At 48.1% G+C, this 20,817-nt stretch overlaps 1 protein-coding gene across 2 annotated transcripts in view; it reads left to right on the top strand.

Moving 5' to 3' along the window:
• The window catches only part of CACNA2D2 (calcium voltage-gated channel auxiliary subunit alpha2delta 2), a 212,125-nt gene that overhangs the window by 76,390 nt on the left and 114,918 nt on the right, over positions 1 to 20,817 (top strand). For both annotated transcript variants that reach the window (XM_066558333.1, XM_066558334.1), the window contains exon 3: positions 6,066 to 6,182. In XM_066558333.1, the coding sequence (XP_066414430.1) occupies positions 6,066 to 6,182 (117 nt within the window). The remainder of the gene's footprint in view (positions 1 to 6,065; positions 6,183 to 20,817) is intronic.

Below are 20,817 nucleotides of genomic sequence, written 5' to 3'. Positions count from 1 at the left end.
GCAGGTATCCTGCTGCACTACTGGCTGTACTGATGAATTCCCCTTGCAGACTCCTTATCTGGGTCACTGTACAACACTGATCCCAGGCACGGGTCTGCCTGCAGGAGATTGAAATATAACCCTGAACTGAGACCTTCCCTGTCTCCCATAATAATGCTGGCTGGGAAAACCCTTTTGTTTTCCTGCTTGCTGGCCTTTGTGGGGCATGACATGGCACAGCCCCATTTCTGGGGCATGAGGGCTGTCTTAGGCAGGGGTGGCTATTGTGTCTGCAGAGATGTGGTTTGGTCTTTGGCCTCCCTCACCTGGAGCACCCCAGCTTTGAGGTGGGATGCTCTGGGAGCAGGAAGGCAGCCTCTCTATTGCTGCACGTAGTACTTTGCTCTTTTGCAAACATGCCAGCTTTGCACTGTGATTAAACGCTGCTGTTTGGACTGCAGCTGTCCAAACCTGCTGTATTGGATTCATACAGGGTGGAAAAAAAAATTAATTTCTGGAAAATGACTGTTACCCAGATCAGATGCCTTTCCAGCAGGAGCTGGAGCACCACAGCCTCTCCCTGCTGGGCCCTGACCAAGCCCCAGGTGGGGTTTGAGCTGTGGGTACAGCTCTGTCCTGGCCCAGTGGGGCTGAGAGCTGCTGGGGTTACCAGGTGCTCTGTTGGGGTTCAGCTTTTGGGTTGCTGTTGTTCTTGAGGAAGGCGATGGGGGAGTCTTGGCATGGAGGGGATGCTGTGCAAGCACAGTGCAGTGCTGCCCCTCCAATTTTGGGGAAGGGCTGCTTTTTGGCAGATATGACATGGAGCTGGGGATAGAGGGAGTGAGAAGAGAGGGGTCTGCTTTGGGCTGCTGGTGTACCCCACATCCCTGCCCTCCCTCATGTCCTGGATGAGGAGGCTGGAGACAGCTGGCAAGGGAGGCTTAGGCTGAAGAGACAATTTTTACTTTCTAGTGGTGCTTTCCAGGGCTCTCTCCTGAGATTCGTTATTTTCCTTCACGTTTTATCACTGGATACCTTGACCCATGGGAAGGTGTTGGGCCCTCTCATGGCAGCTCATCAAATGGTGATTTCTGCACTTATGGGGGTATTTCTGCACTCATTCCTTTCTCAGGCTGCCAAGTTTCATGGTGCTGGGTGTGCTCACAGGGAATTGGGGAGAGGAAAATGCTTTCTCTGAACTCTGACAGTTCCCTGAATATATAGGCAGAGATGAGCATCATTTATTGTGCATTAGAAGCAAGGCAAACAACTGAATTTAGAGAATGGGTGTTTCAAGGCAGTATCAGATCTGCCTCCTTGGCTGTACAGGTGCTGCTGGGAACATGTGCTGACAGTTGGTTCTGTTACCAGCTTTGCTCTTAAGTGAGGCCACTTAGCACTTCTGGGCTGGTTTAAATCATTTTCGTGGCTGTAATTGCACTATGCTTAGGAGTATTTAGGATTAAATTTTTTATGTTGCAGGTTGTCTTGAACGGTTGGATTTTTCTTTCCCCCACCTGCCACTGCTTTGATTTTTTTTTTTTATTTTTTTTTTTGGTTTCAGCTCAGTACTTCCTATTGTTTGGCTGTTGTTAATATTCCCTCCCACTTCCCCCTGCTCTTGCCACTTACTAGCTCACTCTCAGCATCCACTGCTGGACTCCTTTCCAGTGCCAGGATCGGATCTTCTGCTACAGAATCCAGCTTCAGCCCTTCCCAGACTTTTTATTGAGATTGCAGTCCATAATGTGGTCTCAATCCCCATTCTCTTACAACAACAGCTTCCTCCTGTGTGCTGCCTGAGGGCTGCTCCCTCTGTAGGTAATTCAGGGGCTCTCTACAGCCCTTCCCCTGCCCGGTAATCTCAGGTTTGCCAGCCACACTGAGCAGGACCAATACAAGGGCATTGTTTCTTGTTTCACCGTGGCTGGAGCAGTGCAGCATTGGCTGTGCTCGTGTCCCTGCACTGCCACCCACCTGTCCTGCCTGCCAGGGAGGCGGGGAGGGGATGGGGCCTTTGCTCAAGGCATTGCCAAGTCAAACCCAGTCTGCCAAGAGCACACAAGGTGCAGCCCTTCTCCCCGAGGGTGAGACACAGGGTACGAACAGGGACTCACAAACAGCAGCTCCTTGACTCCGAGGTCACCGGTGCTACTAATTTCAAAAACAGGTCCCAGAGCACTGCATCACAGGAGAATTTAAATGAGAATTGCTTTCTAATCTTGACAAAACCAAAGGTTTTTGCCATCACTGAGGAATGTTTGGGATGTCTTTGGCCAGAAAATCCTCACTTTGATTCAGCTCAAGGAAAAATCCACTATGGGAAATGTCACCTTAGATAAGTGAAACCTGGCCACGTTCTGAACAGCCCAAAGCAAAATGCTACAGTGGAGACTGTGAGTTCTCTGAATTGCCTGGAGCCCCCACCATTCACTCCCCTGCCTGTCTGGGACGTTCTCATGCACGTATGGTCGCTGTTAATTTGTCTTGGATTGTTCTAATTAAGGCTGGTGAACTGTTCAGCCACGAAGACTGCAGATCTCTGCAGCTGCAGAGAGGGCTGGAGGAACAGCTCCTGGTTTCCTTTTCTGTTCTTTCCTCCCTAGTGGACAGGTACTGTTTCTCTCCATAACCAATAGGAGACAATTTTGTTTCATAACAGGCAAATACTAATGCCAGGACTCCCTCTGTACCCAAAGCTTTCTCCTTGAAGATTGCTCCTCTTTGCTCTCCTAATTGCTGCTGCTCAGCTGGAGGTATCCTGCATCTTCCAAGCACATGACTTTGTTGTGCTGTTACTTACCAAGGGGAGGAAAAAAGAGTGTGAGAGAATATTGCTTTGTGTCAAGCTTTCCTTGCTTAACCCTTTCTGTGCCAGTGTGGGGTGTTCTTATCTACTGCAGGATGTTGTGCTGTTGGCAATACAAGCTTTTTGATCTGAAGCTCGGGGTGTGATGGAGCTCTGATATGAAGAACATCTAGAAATTCTATCCTGAGCCACATCAAAAGCCACATCAAAGGGTCAAGGCAGGCAAGTGATTCTTGCCCTCTACTCTGCTCTAGTGAGACCTCACCTGGAATCCTGCATCCAGCTCTGGGACCCTCCACCTCTCCTCAGGTGGAGGAGGTGCAGAGGAGGGCAGATCACCAGAGGGCTGGAGCACCTCTGCTGTGAAGACAGGCTGAGAGAGCTGGGCGTGTTCAGCCTGTAGAACAGAAAGCTCTGGGCAGACCTTAGAGCCCCTTCCACTGCCTAAAGGGGCTCCAAGAAAGCTGGAGAGGGACTTTGGGCAAGGTAATGGTGTGACATGACAAGAGGGAATGGCTTCACACTGCAAGAGGAGTGGTTGACATTAGATGTTAGGAAGAAATTAATTACTGTGAGGGTACTGAGGCCCTGGCACAGGGTGCCCAGAGAAGCTGTGGCTGCCCCATCCCTGGAAATGTTCAAGGCCAGGTTGGAAAGGCTTGGAGCCACCTGGGATAGTGAAGGGGTCCCTGCCCATGGCAAGGGGTTGGAATGAGATGGTATTTAAGGTCTCTTCCAACCCAAACCATTCTATGAAATAATTTCTTCTGGAGTCTGAGGATGCCTCTTAAATGTCTTCTCTTAATAAAGCATCCTCTTTGGAGTCCCTGTGCTCACAGAGTCACACAGAAGTTGCCAAATTAATGTGAAGTGTGGATGGTTTGGGACCAAAGTGATTTGGGTGAAGCCCATTTCAGACAAATCAGGTTTTAGGGTTGCCTTTCCTTGAAGGATGGCAGGTGTGGAGCATGCAAGAGCAGAGCCTTGGGGAGGGCACTGGAGCCATGCTCCGTGTGTCTCCTGGGCATTGAGGAGTCAAATGAGGATCTCAGGTGTCTGGCTCTTTGCTCTTGGCTCATGGGCCATGCTCTTGCAAGTCAGTAACCACAGAATTACACAGAAATTCTGTTTTCTCCAGAAAGCTCAAACTATCAGATCTGAGGTTTTTGTGTGCTGCCCCACTGACAGAGGTGGGATGGGTAACTCTTCTGAGAGCCAGGGCAGGTGACCTGAATCCCTTGAGGCTTTTTTGGGGCAAAAAAAGCAGTTGCTGGGGTACATCTAGAACGGAGTAATGGTATATGTGGGCACAAGGTTGATGGAATAGACTGCTGTTAGGAATTTCCTAATGCCATGGAAGAAAGGAGGAGCTTGGGCAGAGCAAAGCTTCAGTGAGAGCTACAAAAAGCAAAGTGGAAGCCTGGAGATTAACCCAGCAGCTCTGGAGGGACTGTGCACAGCTGAAAGAGCAGCCTTGTGCTTAGAGTCTCACTGTACTCCTGTGGCTTCAGCCTCAGAAACTGCTTTGTTTACCTATGAAAGGAAAAGGGAGGCTGGAGCTGGGGGATGGCTCTGCTCTGGCTCTTGGATTCACTGTCAGCTGCCTTCAGCAAGTGGAGCTGCTGTCTACTCCAGCTCATTACAAGGTCTGGAGAAAGAAGAGAGGGCAGTGAGTAGTTTCCCAGCATTACAGAGGGTCTCATCATGTGCCTGAGCTGTGTGATGTGCCACTATCCAGATCCTGGGCACCTGCCTGCCTGTACCTTTACTTTTGCTGGCTCCACCAAGAGAAGGAGCTGTGATGGTGTGAGCCTGGGGGTGCCTCTAGCCAAGCCTCTCCTTAGTCCTGGGTGAAATGGAGGAGGTTCTGGGTACGTGTTTGTCGTGTGAAGCTGGCTGTTTACTGTTTTTTTGGGTGCTGCTCTGACACCCAGGGCAGATGTGTCATGAGAAATTGCTTCTGCAACCCTGGTCCTCATGGCCAGGTCTGCAACAAACCACTCTTACAGGCAGAGTCTCTCACTTGTGAGGAAGTTCCAGCAAGGAGAGGATTTTGTCCCGTGGGAAGCATGATTCAGCTCCTGAGGATCATGCAAGCTTGGGAAGGTGCCAGACATGCTTAGCATGGCATTTGCTATGGAGTGGAGTCTTATATGCTATAAGCGTGGAGTCTGCTACCTCCTTGGGGAGGTCCAGCTCTCCTTGGAGGGTTCTCTGTTCCCATATGTCTCCATGTCTGCAGCTGAAGGTATTTGAGAGTAGCCTGAGGATAAAGAGAAAAGCAGAATCCTATTTGCTTTGTGGTTTTTCTTCATGCACCTTACTTAAGAACATATAAGGCGTGAGGAATTTTTTTTGCTAGTCTCAGATGATGGCAATAAACTCTTCCCTTTGACCCTGTGTTGGGTCTGCAGGCAGGTGGAGTTAACAAGTCACAAAATCATCTGAGGAGGTGACTGAGGGGTTCATGGTGGTGAGTCTTCTGGTGGGACTGATCCCTTCTTGAGGCAGTGCTGATGCCAACAGCACTTCCCTTGGATCTGGGGTTGTTCCCTGCAGTTGTGTGATGTGCCTGTGGGCCATTGCTGCCACTTTGGGTACAAACATTCAAACACAGATAATTGCATTGGCCTTCAGGACAATCCTGGTATAGATTTGTGCCTCTCCCCACTACAGCCTGGCCAAGTTCTGGACTGGCTGTAGAAGTTCTCATTTCTTGTGCCAAATTACTATGCCTTGGTTAGAGATGTGGGGTTTATCCTGCTTCATGTGATCCCCTTGCTCTCATTCCTGGTACCCGGAGCTGCCCTGCTGCCCCAGCACTGCCAGGCCCTGCACCCAGCGAGCCCTGCAGGCAGTGCTGGGGGAGGGCAGAGAGCTGGGCTTGCACTTGCCAAGCTGAGCAGGTGGCTTGGGGATGCCTTTGGGTGAGAGAGGGCACAGCAGCAAGCACAGTGGCTCTGCCTGTGCCACAGGAGTGGCTCAGCAGAGGCAGGGATGTGCAGCTCAGCTTTTGAGTGAGAGGGTGGGATGCCCATTGCCTGCAAGCATGAAAGCAGGCAGCTGTAGAGCCAGTGGTGTGGGCAGCAGGTTGACTGCATTTCTGTTTTTTCTGGTTGCAAAGCCTTTCTTCTCTTGCTCCCCTCATTTCCAAAGCTTATACTGTTACCTAATCCACATTGCTAGCATTCTCTGTTAGAGGATCAGCTTTTCTGTAGGAAGGCTGCTGTACTCCTCACTAATATTGACTGTCTTTTTCTCTTGCTTCCCCTCTTAGATCTACGATGACAATAAAAGCCTGTTTGAAGTCAAGGAGAATGTGCCCAGGAAATTGGTGGAGAAGGTCGCAGGGGACATTGAGAGCCTCTTGGCCAAGAAAGTCCGTGCTTTAAAGGTAAGGAGATGGGTCTGTGTGCTCATCCTTTGATGGAGATGCTCTGTTTAAACAAGAGGGGTGATGCTGGTGTAGCAGTAGGATCTCAGCTTCAAAGTGATTTCTGTGATTGTGTGGCCTTTTTTGGGGACTGTATCCTGCAATTGGACAGATTCATCTGGAGCACGTGAGGCAAGCATGTGTCATGTGGGGATGTCCTCTAGGGACCTTCTTGCTTTTTATCTCCTCCCAGAATAATGCAAACACCTGAAGGTGCTGCCACAAGAATACAAGTGACAGCAAAAGCCTGGCAGCAGATTTGATCCAGTCATTTAGCTGGGGGTGTACTGAAAGCAGAGGGACTGCAGTGTCCCTGCCATGGCTCATGGAAGTGTTTTGGACAAGTGGAGCCTCTCCTGTTTAGGAGATGATGCTCTTGAAGGGTTTGTGCTGGTGCCAGGGACTTGAGCCCTGGGAGTGACAGCATGAGTGGGTTGCCCTCATGGGTATCTGCGCACATTTTCAATCTATTATGCTATTTTGTAACACTCCTTAAAATGAACTCATTTTCTCTGTAGTGGGGGAAGGTGACCTGATCCATGGTGCTGCTCAGTCAAAACCCAGCAGTGGCTGTAACGAGGTGGCAGCAGGGCCGTGCTCTGCTGCTGGGGCAGGGACAAGTGATTGCCTTCCTGGAGAGGGGACAGCCTTCTCCACTGCAGAGGGGTATGGCGACTTCCCCTCCAGGAGCTGAGGTGTCCTCTCTGAAACACAGCTTTATCAAGTGGCTTTGTACAGTGGGCATTTGGCAGCATGGCCAGCTGGATGCAGCTTGTAGCTTGATCCGCTGAAAGGGTTTCTGCAGGGTGATGGACAGGGAGAAGGCTTGGAGCAGGTAACACAGCTGATGTGTCCACAGAGGCACTGCAGACAAAAAGACTTGGTCACCTTGCAACCTGAGAGACAGGAAATGAGCTGTGGTGAGAGAAGGGATGTTGCAGTAACTGAGGTGTAACTGAGGCAGTGAGGGTTTGGAGGTCTCCACAGTGAGTAAGAAGTGGCTTGGAGAGCGTATGCAACAGGAACCACAGGACACCCATGTGGGCCAGGAGAGACTCAAGACTCAAGATAGGATCTTAGTCAAGGATGGTCAAAGTCTGGCCTGAGTGTCCAGATGGTGTGAGGTTGTCCACAGTGCCTGACAAAGATGGTAGCTGTAGGGACTTGGGTCAAGAAGATTGCTGTTTACCCAATTTCTTACCCTGGGAAGTAAAGAATGATCCTGCTTGGGACTCACACCAAGTGTTTTAGCTTGAATCGAAGGAGCTGGAGTGGGACTAGAGGGGTGTAAAGTGTCAGCACTGCATTTGGGATAGTGGAAGTGAAAATCAGGGAGACCAGTTTTCTTCTTAACATGAACTTGCATCCTTGTGCTCATACAGTTTGTGTGCATACTCGAGCATATATCATGTTAAACATTCCAGAGATGTGCAGCACCTATAGATGCTGGAGGAAGACACAGGTGACAGAAGGTTGTAGCAAACTTGGTACACACCTGGACAGCATGTGGCTCTCATGGGATGCACAGGATAATAACCCTGAGTTACACAGCATGAATGTGCTGAGTGGCTCCACTGTGACATTTGAATTTCAGCTCATCAAGTCACACTGTTTTTCTTTGCCCTTTGCTCTGAGTCACCCAGACTTACAGAGAGTTTGTGCATCTTTTGGTCCTAGATCAAGGGTTCAACTGTGCCTATGGTACAAATAACTTGTTTGTCTTCCAACTGTCTTTCTTTTTTCTGGGTTTTTGGGCAGGACTCTCGGGTGCTCTGTGAAGGGCTCATCTGTCATAGGGGTGATTCTGGCAGTGCTGGTTAGGTAACAGCACGTGGTGCTGTCTTCATGGAGGAAACAATGAACCCTTTTCCTAAATCACTCTTTCAAGAGGAGTCCCTCAGAGTGCACTCTCAGATGGAGCATCCAGTTTCCATGTAAATTCTTGCCATTTTGGATTGGTGGTACTAACAACGAAATCTGGAAATGCGGAAGTTGATGGGGGAAGAGAAATTGAATCTTCTAAATTTCTCCCACATTTTGCTGAGCTCCTTTGAAGCAGTGGGGCTCCCATAGCTCCTTCCATTCTCCTGTCTGTTTTCATCTGTTTCAACTCTCCCTTCAGTTGAATCATCTCTCCTGGAGTAATTTCCTCCTCTTCTCTCATGACTCACAAGAGTGATGATGACTTCTTGAAACATATTTTTCAGCATCTGAGTCAGGTGGGACTCCATGTATTGGCAGGGGCAGGTGAGGAGGGAGAAATGGAGTCTCTCCTTGATGTAGGAATTGCCCTGTCACTCATGTGCTCGCTCTCCTCAGGAGACATTCCTGTCTCCTTTGCTGCAGGAGGGAGAAGAGATGCTGCCTGGGCCTCAGTGGGGCTTTGTAGGAAGGTGCTCACAAGCCTTTGGGCACACACCATGGGTGCACAGCTCAGAGCACTGCTCTGATTAGGTGGTGATTCAGTCCAGTCATCAAAGGACCTGTTCTCCTCTGTTTCTAAGTGAAAATATTAATGTGTCTTTATTAAATTATGTGCAGAGCATTTATTAATACAGTTTCTTACCTTGTGTATTGCATTTCTAAAAGGCAAAAATCAACCCCAAGGAAACTGAACCTGTCTGGCCCTGAGAGCCATGGTGCAGCACTGTGGCATGGGTCTGGCACTAACAGGACACTCTGATTTCCCATGTGCATTTTGGAGGTGTGCTGGAGCCAGGGGTGTGTGGCAGAGAGGGTAATTGCTTCCTAAAATAAGGCACCTACAAGGGGCTGGTTATTTGGATGCTGTCTCTCCCTTTTTGTTCCAGAGCATCATATCAGATGACAGTCTCATCATGGGACAGAAAACCTCCTAGGGAGGTGTTTTTGCAAGCCCCACCTGTTCCACCTGGCACTGGAGTACTTACACCTGGATCCTGGGGGACTTCTACCCCATGTTCCACAAAACGGCTTCTGTTTGACATGGATTTGCACCAGCACTAATTGCCTTTTTCAGTGTCCTTTGATGATTCCATTGTTTCAAGCCTGGCCTCCCAGTCACCTTTGGGCTCTGTACTTCCAGCTGCTTTTTATTCCCAATATTTAAGAGGAGGGGAGATAAAAAAGATGGCCTTCAATACCAAAAATGCATCTAATTTCCTTTGAATTGGAAGTAAAAGACTAAGGTGGAGTGACTCCTGAAGGAGATGACATTACATTTACCCAGTGTACTGCACTGTTGGGAAGTTCCAGAGCTACAGTGAGGTGTAAGGAAGCAATAGACTTAATAGACCTCCCTGGCTGGGAGGGAGTTTAGTGGGCTGCTCTTGTCCACACTCATGAGCTTGTCCTTGTTAGGGCTAAAAAAGATTTTGTAAGATGTGGGAAGGAGTGAGGTGCCATGTTACCAAATAAGTACAAATCCCCCTTGGGTTTTCCTTGTGCTGGGAATCACAGCTGGATGGCTCATGGCTTTACATCATCTGAGACTAGAACTCATCAGGTTGGTTTTTTGCCAAGCAGATTATTTGTCACTTTTTCAACTTTATTTCCTATCTCTTTAGTTTTTCAGTGTGTTCAGACCCCTCTTTGCCTTTGTATGTGCCCAGAGAGATATGTACAGGCTGGGGCTTCTTTGGGAGCTTGTTTGGGAGACCAGATGTTGGAGTTTGCTGTTGGTGGAGCACTAAGTGAGCCATGGAAAACCATCAGCTGAAGGTGGGGTTGGTGTGGGTCCATATTCCCAAACCCAAGGGGCACTTTTCCTTTCTTTTAGAATACTATGTCAAGTGCCTGAGCAATGCCTCCAGGTCTGTTCTCTCCTGAAGTTCTGCAGACTGGGGGAGAAGGAAGTTGTGATGTGATGGAGGAGGAGGCTGAGAGGTGGAAATTTTAGATCCTAGGATATGTTTTAAGATTGTTTCTCCTTTTTATATAGTTCTTGTGAAGGCTGCTTTTGGATGCTGACTGCTTCATTCTTCACATGTTTAACCACAGACAATTTCCTTTGCCTCCTGAGAGCGACACATCCCACAGTTTACTGAGTAGGTTATGCCCTGAAGTGAACTATTCATATACTGTGACCAGCCTAAAGATTACTGTCTGTGCTGGTGGCCTTCCCCCATCTCCAGAAAGAGCCCTGCTGATCCACAAACCATGGTATGGATGCCTGCAGGCTCTCACATTGCCCCAGTGGTGACATGGTTGGGCTGGTGTTTTCTCCACAGAGCTGATTCAGTTTTGCAGGTTGTGCATCACTGGCACAATCTTTTGAGTTAAGGTGAAGTTTGTTGCATTTCCTGTGGACCTCAGCTGTGTTCAGTATTAAATTTGATGTGTTGAGCAGACGTGCAGCAAAATGGCATTTTGTGTACCAGAATCTATAATGTGTACTGTGTACATCTGTATGTACCTTAGGTAGATGTAGGTGTGTGCAACAGGTTTGGTGCCCCTTGGCCCTGGTGATGAGAGCACTAACAGCACTTAGCAGGAGTAAGAGGAAGGATTGTGGGGGTTTTTAATTGTATTTTTGTGAAATTTAATAGCATATTTTTGTTGCTGTGTATTTAGCTCCAGTGTGGAATGAGCATCTGAGGGAAAGCAGGGGTTTGGCTGGAGGGCTCAGTGGTAGGTTTCAAGGTTCTTGTTCCTTCAGCTAAGGTGTAGGAGGTCACAATATATTTTACTCAGATTTTACTGTAACCTGAGTAGTAAAATCTAAACTTGGCATTAGACATTTTCTTTTGGCAGAAAAAAGAATACAAAGGACAAGACTGGGGATTTCCTGTATTTTGAAAGCATCCTGCAGGGAAGTCTGGCTGGGTTTCCTGTGGCTACAAAGCCTGGGGTAATGTGGCTGTAGGTGTTCCCGTCCTTCTTTACCTTGGATCCCAAGGGAAAGAGGTTGGAAGAGCTGGGAGAAAAGGTGGCTGGTCTGGAGATGCTTAGGGTTTTGTACTGCCTTAACCCTATTTTGCTGATTTGTCTCATGTTTCCACTCCTCAGCCTTGAGTTTTCCCACTTACTGGCGTTTTTTCTGGCATGTTTCTTCTGAAGAGTTGATGCACTTAGTACTCAGCCATGCTTTAGGATCCTGTGATGAAAGTTGAGGTGAGAGTTTGGTGTGTTACCACAAAGTACTGACCAAATCAGCTTCTCAGTGTGAAGCTGGTCAGGAGGCATTGCAGGAGGGAGGAGCTCAGGCCAGTTGTGCTTTCAGTCCTTGTTGAACACTCAGTGCATTACTGCTCAACTGGGACTAGTTCCAAGCTCCATTTGAGTCTGGCCCAAGCATATATCAAGAGTGCAGAGGGGATTTAATTGGACAGGTTTATCCCTTTAACAATTCTGATAGCCCTGAGATTTCCCTTGTAGGTTTGTGGTGAATGGAGCCTTTATCAGTTTCTGGTCCCTGATAGGGACAATAAAAAGTGCCACCTGTCTGACAAGCTGCAAAAATTGGCATACAGCAAAGCATCTCTCAGCCCAGATGGGAGCATCTCCCTGCTCCCTCCTCTCTCAGCAGCAGAGGCACTGACCTCTGTCACAGCATGGGCTGGTAGAAAATCATCAGGAAATCTTCTCTCCTTTACTGTTGGGGTTGTTGCTGTCCTCTGGTCTTGGTGGCAGGCAGCAAAAGGAGTCAGCATTCAGCAGAAGCAGCCCTGGGGCTGTACTGGATTTCTCCTTTGTTTCTGGCAGAACAAGGTCCTGTTGCCATCTCCCTGCACTGTGGAGCTGTCTGAAGGATGTTGAACCAGGTGAAGTCATTGAAGTGTTTAACTGGAGAGCTCCCAGGCCAGGAGAGGGAGGCCCTCCTGAGCTGCAAGGCACCGGGGTTCACTTTGGCCGGCACCATGTGGGGCCAAACCCTGGTGGATTTCCCTCCAGCAGTGTGGTACAGCCCTGGCTTTGACTTGAAGGGGGACTTCTGGGCATGTCAGAAGGCTACCAGTGGTCACACTGGGGCTTGCTGGGTCCCAGCTAAGGGTCATGTTATCTGTCTTGCCTAGACAGCAAAATGGGGCAGGAGAGAGGGAATAAACATAGCTCAGGTGAGCTCTGACACAGCCTGTGGGTTTGGTGAGGTGTGGGGCTTCATGCCTCATGCACTCCTGCACCATTCCAGCTGCATGGCCACAGACAGGAGCTCTTGAGTTGGTGGAGTAAGGACAACAATCACCAATCCTGCACGTGCTGAAGTACAAACTATTTAAAGGCAGGACCTCTGTGCTTTCTTATTTCATAGTGACAAATCCAGCCCTCTTCCCACTTCTTTGGTAATTGCTGGTTGGTTGTTTTTGTTTTTAATTCTATTTTTGATTTGCTCCTAATCAAATCCTGGCTGACAGTCCCCGTGTGTTTGTTTATTTATTTATTTATTCATTTGTGCATATGTGTGTGTGTGTCTTCTCCTGCCTCACAATTGTTCTTGTGCTGGACCTGCTCCAGTAATCCAATTTGAATCCAGTCTCCCAGGTCTGGAATTCTAATTTACAGATTGCAGAGGGGAGTTAAACAATGCCCACACACCAGGATGGGGGTTGATTGTCTAATCTAATCAGGAACAATCAGATGTTTGTAACAAGTCTATCAAACCTGTATTGGGCCAGTTTGCTGAGCGATGTAACTGGCGTTAATGGTGCTAACACGATTTAGGGCTTCCTGCACTTTCATGCAGATTACATTGAACGCTTCCCTTTCTTCTCCCATGAACACTTGGCAGCAGCCCAGCCCGATGGGCTCTGCGACCTGGTGAGCTGCTGGGTGCCCTCTGGGGCAGCAGAGGTTTGCCAGGACCCAGGGGCTGCTGTCCCTGTGGCACTGCTCACACTGAGCTCCTGGGATGATCCTGTTTTGTGGCACACGTACAAGGAATGGACTCGGTGCCACCAGTGCATCTGGAATCACAGATGGGAGAGTGAAAACTGATGGTCCTGACCTGATAGGGTGTTCAGTGAGTCTCCACAGCAGATCCCCAGCCCTGTGCATGGCTGTGGGTAAAGAACAGGTGAAGAAACCTTTGTCCTCCCTTGCCCTTGGCAGACTGAGGCTGTTGTTTCTGCTACTTGCTGTAAGAAGTCTGGACAGCTGGTGTTTAAAGAAAACACCTGTCTGGTTTTGCTTTTCTATGCCCTTTCAGGGCCTAAACCAAAAGAGGAGGCAAAACCAGCTCTGTGAACAAGATGATGTCTCTTAGTATAGCTCTCCAACCCAGAGTAGAGCTTCCTTCCCTGCGCAAATAAATATTTGCCTGACTTTGCCCTTCCTGAAATCTGAAATACCCGTCTGGTCCCTTGCCCTGTCAAGAGGTGAGCTGGTTCTCACGCTCCAGGTCTGTAGCACTTAGCTCTGCACTCGCTGCCTTTGCCCAGCGATTTATTTTAGGTTTATGGCTTCCTCCCTGCCCGAGCATCTTCCCCGAGCGCTGCGCTCGTCCCGGATCATGGCTCACAGCCCTGCTGGGCTTTCAGCCTGAGCAAAGCCTGCCCTCACAGCCTCTCTCTGAGTGCTGCCAGCCTGGTTTGCACACACAGGAGCGGGAATAGGAGCTCTCTATTCCTGGGAATAAGAACTGACTTTTCTTGGAGGGTTTAATTGCTGTGTGTGCCTTGCCTTCCTGCACTCCGCACCCCTTGCTGTGAGGAGCCCAGACACCCCTGAGACCAGGAGGAGAGAAGGATGAAGTAGTCCTTAAAGGGTGTTTTGTATTAGACAGCAGTTTCCATGCTGTTTTTCAGTTTTTCCTGTTTTTTCCAGCACAGGAGGAGATGGCTGAAACCATTGGTGTGGGCAGGGGATTTGTAGCAGGTGTAGAGCTTGGCTCTCTCAGAGCTCCGGTCCTTCAGCTTGGTCCTTTCCCTCTCAGGATCCCAAGGTCTGGCAGGGCTGTGCTCTAAGAGGAGGCATTTGGAGGTTCTGAAAGGGTAAAAGCAGATGGGTATGACTTATTGGTCTATCTGGGAGGATAGATATAGATATAAACTGGTGAGTGATGCAGAAGAGGAGGAGGTCACTGAGGGAATTTGTGCTAGGGAAGGGAATTATCATTTAATTCTTTATAGAACAACCTTTAAACACGATTGGGAATATATGCTTGCAATGATAGCAAAATAAAAGAAACCATGTCACTGAAAAAGGGATTTATTTGAATTTTCTTGGTTAATTTTGGCATGAGAAAATGCATTTCCATGGCAGTTTGGTACCTGGAGTTGCTTCTGCACCCTGTCCTGTGACTCTGTAATCTCTGCACAGTGGGAGAGGGTGAGAAGGGGATCTTTATTTCCCCAGGGTTGCCTGTAGGTTTTCATGGAGTGTGTGCTTCTGCACTTACAGGCATGCTCTCAGTCCCTGTGGGTTCAGCCCCTGCCCTCCATGATCCTGTACATCCTCAGAGAGCTCTGCAAATCCCAAGATCCTGGGCAGAAAAACCTCCAACCTATTTATTCTTGTTTAATGCTTTTCCCCTTGAATATTTCAAATGCATCTTTTGGGGTGGAAGACTCATATTGAATGGGAGTAATTGACCTGGGACAGTGAATCATTTTGAGTTTATTTCAGGTGGAATGAGGATTATTTTTTAAGGGTTTCATCCTCAGGCTGAACTAAAATCAGTTATTTGTATAGCTGTGTTTACAGGCAGGTAGTGAAGTTAAAGACTAATGAGTGAGGGGCTGGAGGCTTGGTCCTGGAGGTTAATGGACTTGCATGAAGCTTTTTTGTCTCAAAAGCTCTCTTCAAATCCCTCTCTTTTTTTTTTTTTCCCCTAAAGAATGTGGATTTAGCAAGTTTCATTTCTGCAGCCCTCACACCCCAGATGAGCTTTGGCAGAGTTTATCTCAGTAGGTCTCTGCACAGGAGTGATTGAACAGCAGGGCTGGCTGCAGGTGAGGAGCAGAGGCAGCCCCCAAGGTGCCTTGCATGATGAGGGTTCAGCTTGGCTCCGGGCACGTGGTGCTGTGCTGGCACAGGAGCTGGCACAGTGTGCTCCCTGCCCTGGGGTGTGCCCACCAGGACCCTGCTTTCTGTCCCACAGGAATTTGCTTTGCATCCACTGAAGCTTTCATGGAGTGGGTCTGAAATCCATCAGCATCCCCCCCTACCCCATAGCAGGGAGCTATTCTATATTCCCAGAGCAGCTGATGTCCATTAAATGTTTGAGTGACACTACAACAATGTGTAAAATATCGGTGATAAGGATCTAGCAAATCTTAATAAAAAAAAGGCGACAAGAATGTAAATTGCACATACAATTGTGATAAAGAGCCAGAGATAACATTAAAGAGATTGTATCAATTTAATGCAAGTTTTGTGCCAAAGCCTGTCATCTGCTCTTTGAAGAGGAGTTGTTGGGAGCCTTGATATTCCAGCAGACAGTGCTCAAATCATCCCAGTGCTCTGGAGCGGCCGTCCCTGCAGCCAGCGTGCTGTGTGGAAGCTGTCTGCTTGCTGAGGATTAATGGAAACCTTTCCTGCCTCTACAATAAAAATAATGTTCCTTGGAAAAAAATAAAGTGCCCTTCTGCCTGCTGGCCTTTGGGTCCGTCAAAATGCAATTAAAAAGCAGCTTAATACAGACTTGCAATGAGAAATCTGTCAGCATTCAGATGCACGATCTGAAGTGAAAGCAACATGAAAAGGTTGAGAGTGAAAATATTTAACTGTGCACCTGCCTGCCTGCCTGGTGCTGCTCATGGAGCCACCAGCTGAACTGGGACATGAGGGGCTGGAACTGGGGTAACTGGGGGAGCTGGAGCAGCTTCACAGACAGAGCTGGGCTGCAGCAGTGCTGGTGAGGGCACAGGAGCTCCTCCATGACCCAGCCAGATGTGTGTCTGATTGCCTGCCCCTGTTTGCTGGGCTGGTGTAGCTCCTGTATGCCCTGGGTTTCTGTCCCTCCTCTGCTGTTTAGGGTGTGCTACATCTCTGAAAGTGGGCAGGTGACTGCAGTAAGGGCTATTGGAAGTACCCTACAGGTTTGATGGAAGGGGTAACTCTAGTTTTCTGTGCAGGGCTGCCAGCTATAGGTCAGTATTGTGTCTGCCAAAATGTCTTCCCAAAATTTTAAGCATAATAATGGGAGCTGATTTTAAATGGTGGTTAGCTTGTTTTTTTCTGCAGGCATGATAATTAAAAAAAAAAAATCCTTTAAGTAAAGCTAATAATTCCATAGCAAGTGAAGGATTTTAAGGGCTGGGAGTGAAATCTGAACACAGGTCTCCAGTGGCTGCTTGGTTTTGGTAGACAAAAGTGAACTTTGTCTTTGGCTGCCCCTTGTGTGATGCTACCTGCACAAGGGTGAGTGAAATCCACCCCAGCTCTGCACGAAGAGCTGTTGGAGCAACAACAACTTGATGGGAGCAGTGTTTCAGCGGGATGCCAGTAGATGGCACAGCTTTTATATCAGCTAATTATGCAGGGAGCCAGCGCCGGTCCGGGCTGCTCCTGTGGCTCATCTGAGCCCTGCCTCACTCTCCACTCACACAGATGAAGATGTCTCTGCTGGTCTGCCTGAAATTGAGGAACTTGGATAAGATATGGAAGGTGTTGAGCTTGTCAGCATTGTGGAGCAGTGGGAAGCCTGGGGAGGAGGAGATAAGAATCTTGTGCTTGGGTGAGTGTGAGAGCAGAGAAGCAAAATTCAAGATAGTGGTAGTGTGGCTTCCCAAGTGCATTCCAGCAAGTGCTGTATTCCCTTTGTGTCGATGTATTTGACTGCTCCAGCTTTATGCATGGGGAAACTGAGGCCTGGAGAGATCATTCTTTGTCTTTGATGCACCCTGGAATAAGAGCTGTGCTTCCTAATTAAGTTCTGGAACTTTTAGCTCCAAGGTGTCCTTCATGCGTGATTAGGACAATAGCATCTCCCTGGAGCTCACAGCTCCTTCTCTCAGCTCTGCTCCTGTTTGGTGCTATTGTTCCCTGGCCACTTCAGGCTTTGAATGTGAATTTTTTTAGCAGTTTAGCAATTTTCTGCACCCTTTTGAAAGAGGAAGAGTTGAACACATCCTAAATCTTCTCCCTGTGTGATGTTGCCCAGCTGTTTTGTGCCTCCCCTCAACCAAAGCAGCTGTCTGGCCTGTTCAGGGATGAGCTTGTGGCTCTTGCTGGAGAGTTGGTCCCTGGAGTTGGGAGAGTTGCTCAAGTGCAGTAAGACAGCCCTGATATACAGGGGAGGAAACTGCCCATCCCTCTGTGTCCCTCTCCTGGGAGATGAGCAGAGATCCCAGCATCAGAAGCATTCTTTCTTCCTACCTTCTGCCTGCTGAAGAACTTCTTTTCATGACTGGAGTTGATTCTTGCAAGTGGATGGGAAGGATATATCCCAAATCTTGAAGGCCTGGTGTGTACGTAGAATATAAACCAGAGTGTATGTATGTGATTCTGTAAATAGAGTTGTCACTCTAAAAGAAATGGGGTTTCTAGTGCTTGTCAGATAATTTTAAAACCATTTTTATTACTAGATTACATTCTTAGATAAAGTTTATTGTAGCAAAAAAGAGGGAAGGTGTAGGATTTGACTGCAGATTTGGAAATGCACTTAAAAACTTATGAAGAGTTTTTGAACCTTAGCTGAGGGCAGGCTGTCTGCTTCAGGGTCTTCCTCCAGGGCATCTCCTGCCCAGCACATTTAAAGGATGATCTCTTGATTTTGGTGCAAACTCTGCCCTAGCATGTCACCTTTTATAATCAAGCCATGACATAACATGCAGACACTGGCACAGGAGCTCCAGCTCACGAATCTGTGTCCTGTGTGGGGGGCAGAAACCCTTCCAGGGGTCCTCAGGAACTCCATGTTCCCTGAATGTGGCTCTTCAGCAACTGCCATAAGGATTTTGTGTCAAAACTGAGGATCAATCCTGGCATGTGTTGACTTTGTTCTTCCCATTCTCTCCCCCATAACCATTGATCCTAAAATATTTTTCTCTAGTTCTATCCTTTTTCTGTGCTCTTACTTTTAGCACTACATCTGCAAGCAACAGAAAACACTGTGTAGGTGCCAACTCTTTTCTTAGCTATTCCTTGCAGATACGAGCAGCATCCCATTTTCCAACCCAGCCTCTTCTGTCTTTTCCCCCTAGATGTTCCTAGTGGTATTTGTCTACCTTTTATAATGTACCAGTGGCAAAGTTAACAGGGTGTTGTTCTCTTGATGCAGAGAAAACAGCAGTCATCTCCTCCTGCCAGACTTGGGCTGCAGAGTTGAGTTGGTTTGCATCTCCCTGCTCCACCTCCCATCCTAGTTTAGGGCACTGCAAGCACATCACAGACTGGATGCTGGAAGAAGCAGGAGCTTTGCAAGTGCCTCCTAAACTCCACAGCTGCTTGCAGGGCAGAGGTAGCTGGAGTGGCAAGGAGAAAATTAGCTTTAACCCTGAGACTTGCACAGACCTCTGTTTACCATAACATCTGGCTATTAAAAAACTAGATTAATTCTGCATGCAGACTAATGCAGAAAGTCCACACTGCCTTGACATTGGAGTTTTTGTGTCTCTCCTACTCCCAGCCCATCTCAAACCCAGAACCTCTACAAGGTCCCATTCTGAGTAGCTGCTTTTCTCCCTCTGTGCTGAGCATCCCTAAAACCTGGGTATAATAGCATCCCTGCTAATTATATCACTGCAGATTTATTTCATGGTAATATTATAGCTGGCCTCAGGCATCACCACTATCATTGGAAAACATCGAACGATCACAGCTTCTGAGCTGCCTCCATTAAACCTGGGAGAAGCGTCTGGGCCTGTTTATAAGTTTGTCTTTTGATGAGAGGCAGGGATTGATGAGCTGGTGGCTGTGAGGTTTGCAGAAGGTGCCCTGGAGGGAAGCTTCCCTCGTCAGGCAGCCATAAGGTGCAGATGGTGGGATCGCGAGCGGAATGCAGACACAGCCAGGGGAGCGGGGTAGGAGCGTCACCTTCATCCATCCAGGCAGCACCACCCTGTGCCAGGGCTGCCCAGAGTTCCACAGGGGATGGCTCCATACCTCAAATCAGTGCTGCTGGCAGCTTGGCTGGAGGTGCTCCCAGGGAAAGGGGGCATTTTGGGTCTTGTGATGCTTTCTGCCGACAGTCTTGGAGCTAGGGCAGAAGAAAAGGCACAAATACCACTGCCATTTTGCAACAAAAAAAAAGGAAGAAAAACAATTCAAGAGTTTTCTCTATATATTCCTTGCTAGAAATAAAATTAGTCCTGTGACCAATGTGCTGGGTACTGAGGCCTTCTGGCATGAGCATAGCTGAAGGTCAGTGCTGCGTCCCCAGGGCTGTTCTGTTCTTGGGAGCCAAGCCTGTGGCTGCTTGCTGCTCCAGGCTGTGTCCCTTATGGAACACAGCCATGGGATGGCTGGAGGTCTGTAGGATGAAGCATTTGGTGCTGGAGAGCTGGTATCCACACTCTAGGTTTTGGAGGATATACAAGAGCATTTCAGCACACATCCCAGTACTGCACAGGTTTGCTGTGAGGCCGTGTTTGTCTACACCTGAAGCCTGGCTGGCAGGGATGGGGTGACCATCATCCCCAGTCAGTGTGTTGGTCTTCCTCATGGATATCTGTGGTCCCCAAACAGCAGATTCTCCCAGATCTGAGACCCACCACATGTGGAGAACACGAGGAAATAACTTATAGCTCTTGAAAGGGATTTGGGTAAAAGTAGATCAGTTGTTACTGATTTTACTCTGTCTGGCCATAAAGTCCTTTTTGGTTCTGGTGCTCCAGCATGGCAATGAGTGGCCCAAAAACTTAACTGAAATGGGGTCAATAAATTGCATGCAGACAAAAGGCACTTACACTCAGGCTGCATCAAGTCTCCTGGTAATTTCAGTGAAACAGGCAGAGCAGAAATATGCTGATAATTATTTAAATTAGACTCCGAGCATTGAATTTTTTCCTTCAAGTAACAGCACTTCAGCACTTGTCCAGATGAGTGCTAATTTACCCAAATGGAAAGGTTTATTAAACATGCCAGCCAGTGCTTTAGTAATATTTAGGACAGCAATTTTGCTTTATTATATCTCTTAACAAAGAGGACACAGGCTTCTTGATCCAGCACCAGAGCAGTCAGGGGATGTTGGGGAAGATCCACGTCAGTTCTGCCTCGTCTCAAATCAAGGTACATTATTTCTGCTTCAATTCTGCCTCTTTGCCAAGTGCAGACCTGGGACTTGATTTGAAAAAAAAAAAAAACTTCACTGACTTGGCCAGTTTGAAGGACATTCAAAATCTGGACATCTTCTGGGTGCAGGAGTCAGAGCTATGATTTGGAAACATTGAAGGATGAAATTGAGTTTGGTTCAGTGAAATGGGCCCTAAGCCAGGTGCTGAGGAAGATGAGCCTGAGCTCTTCCTGCTGCCTCTTGCTCACTCCAGGACACACTTGACATCTGTATTGTTTTGGGGAGAAATTTGGGTGCATGAAGACAATGCCACCCATCATTTGCCTCCCTCAGTGCTCTGTCATGCCCTGCCTCCTGGTCCTGTTATCATCATATGTGTTATTGCCAGGGCTGCCTTTCAGACTAATGCTGGCTTTGCTGTTTCCCTCAGGACTCTAAATATCTTTGGTTTATTATTTGATAAAATACTTCACAAATCCCAGTGGACTGCCATTTTGCTAAAAC

Source organism: Molothrus aeneus, chromosome 12, assembly GCF_037042795.1.
Source record: "Molothrus aeneus isolate 106 chromosome 12, BPBGC_Maene_1.0, whole genome shotgun sequence".
NCBI classification, from domain to species: Eukaryota; Metazoa; Chordata; class Aves; order Passeriformes; family Icteridae; genus Molothrus; species Molothrus aeneus.
This window is presented reverse-complemented; position numbering and strand designations above follow the sequence as displayed.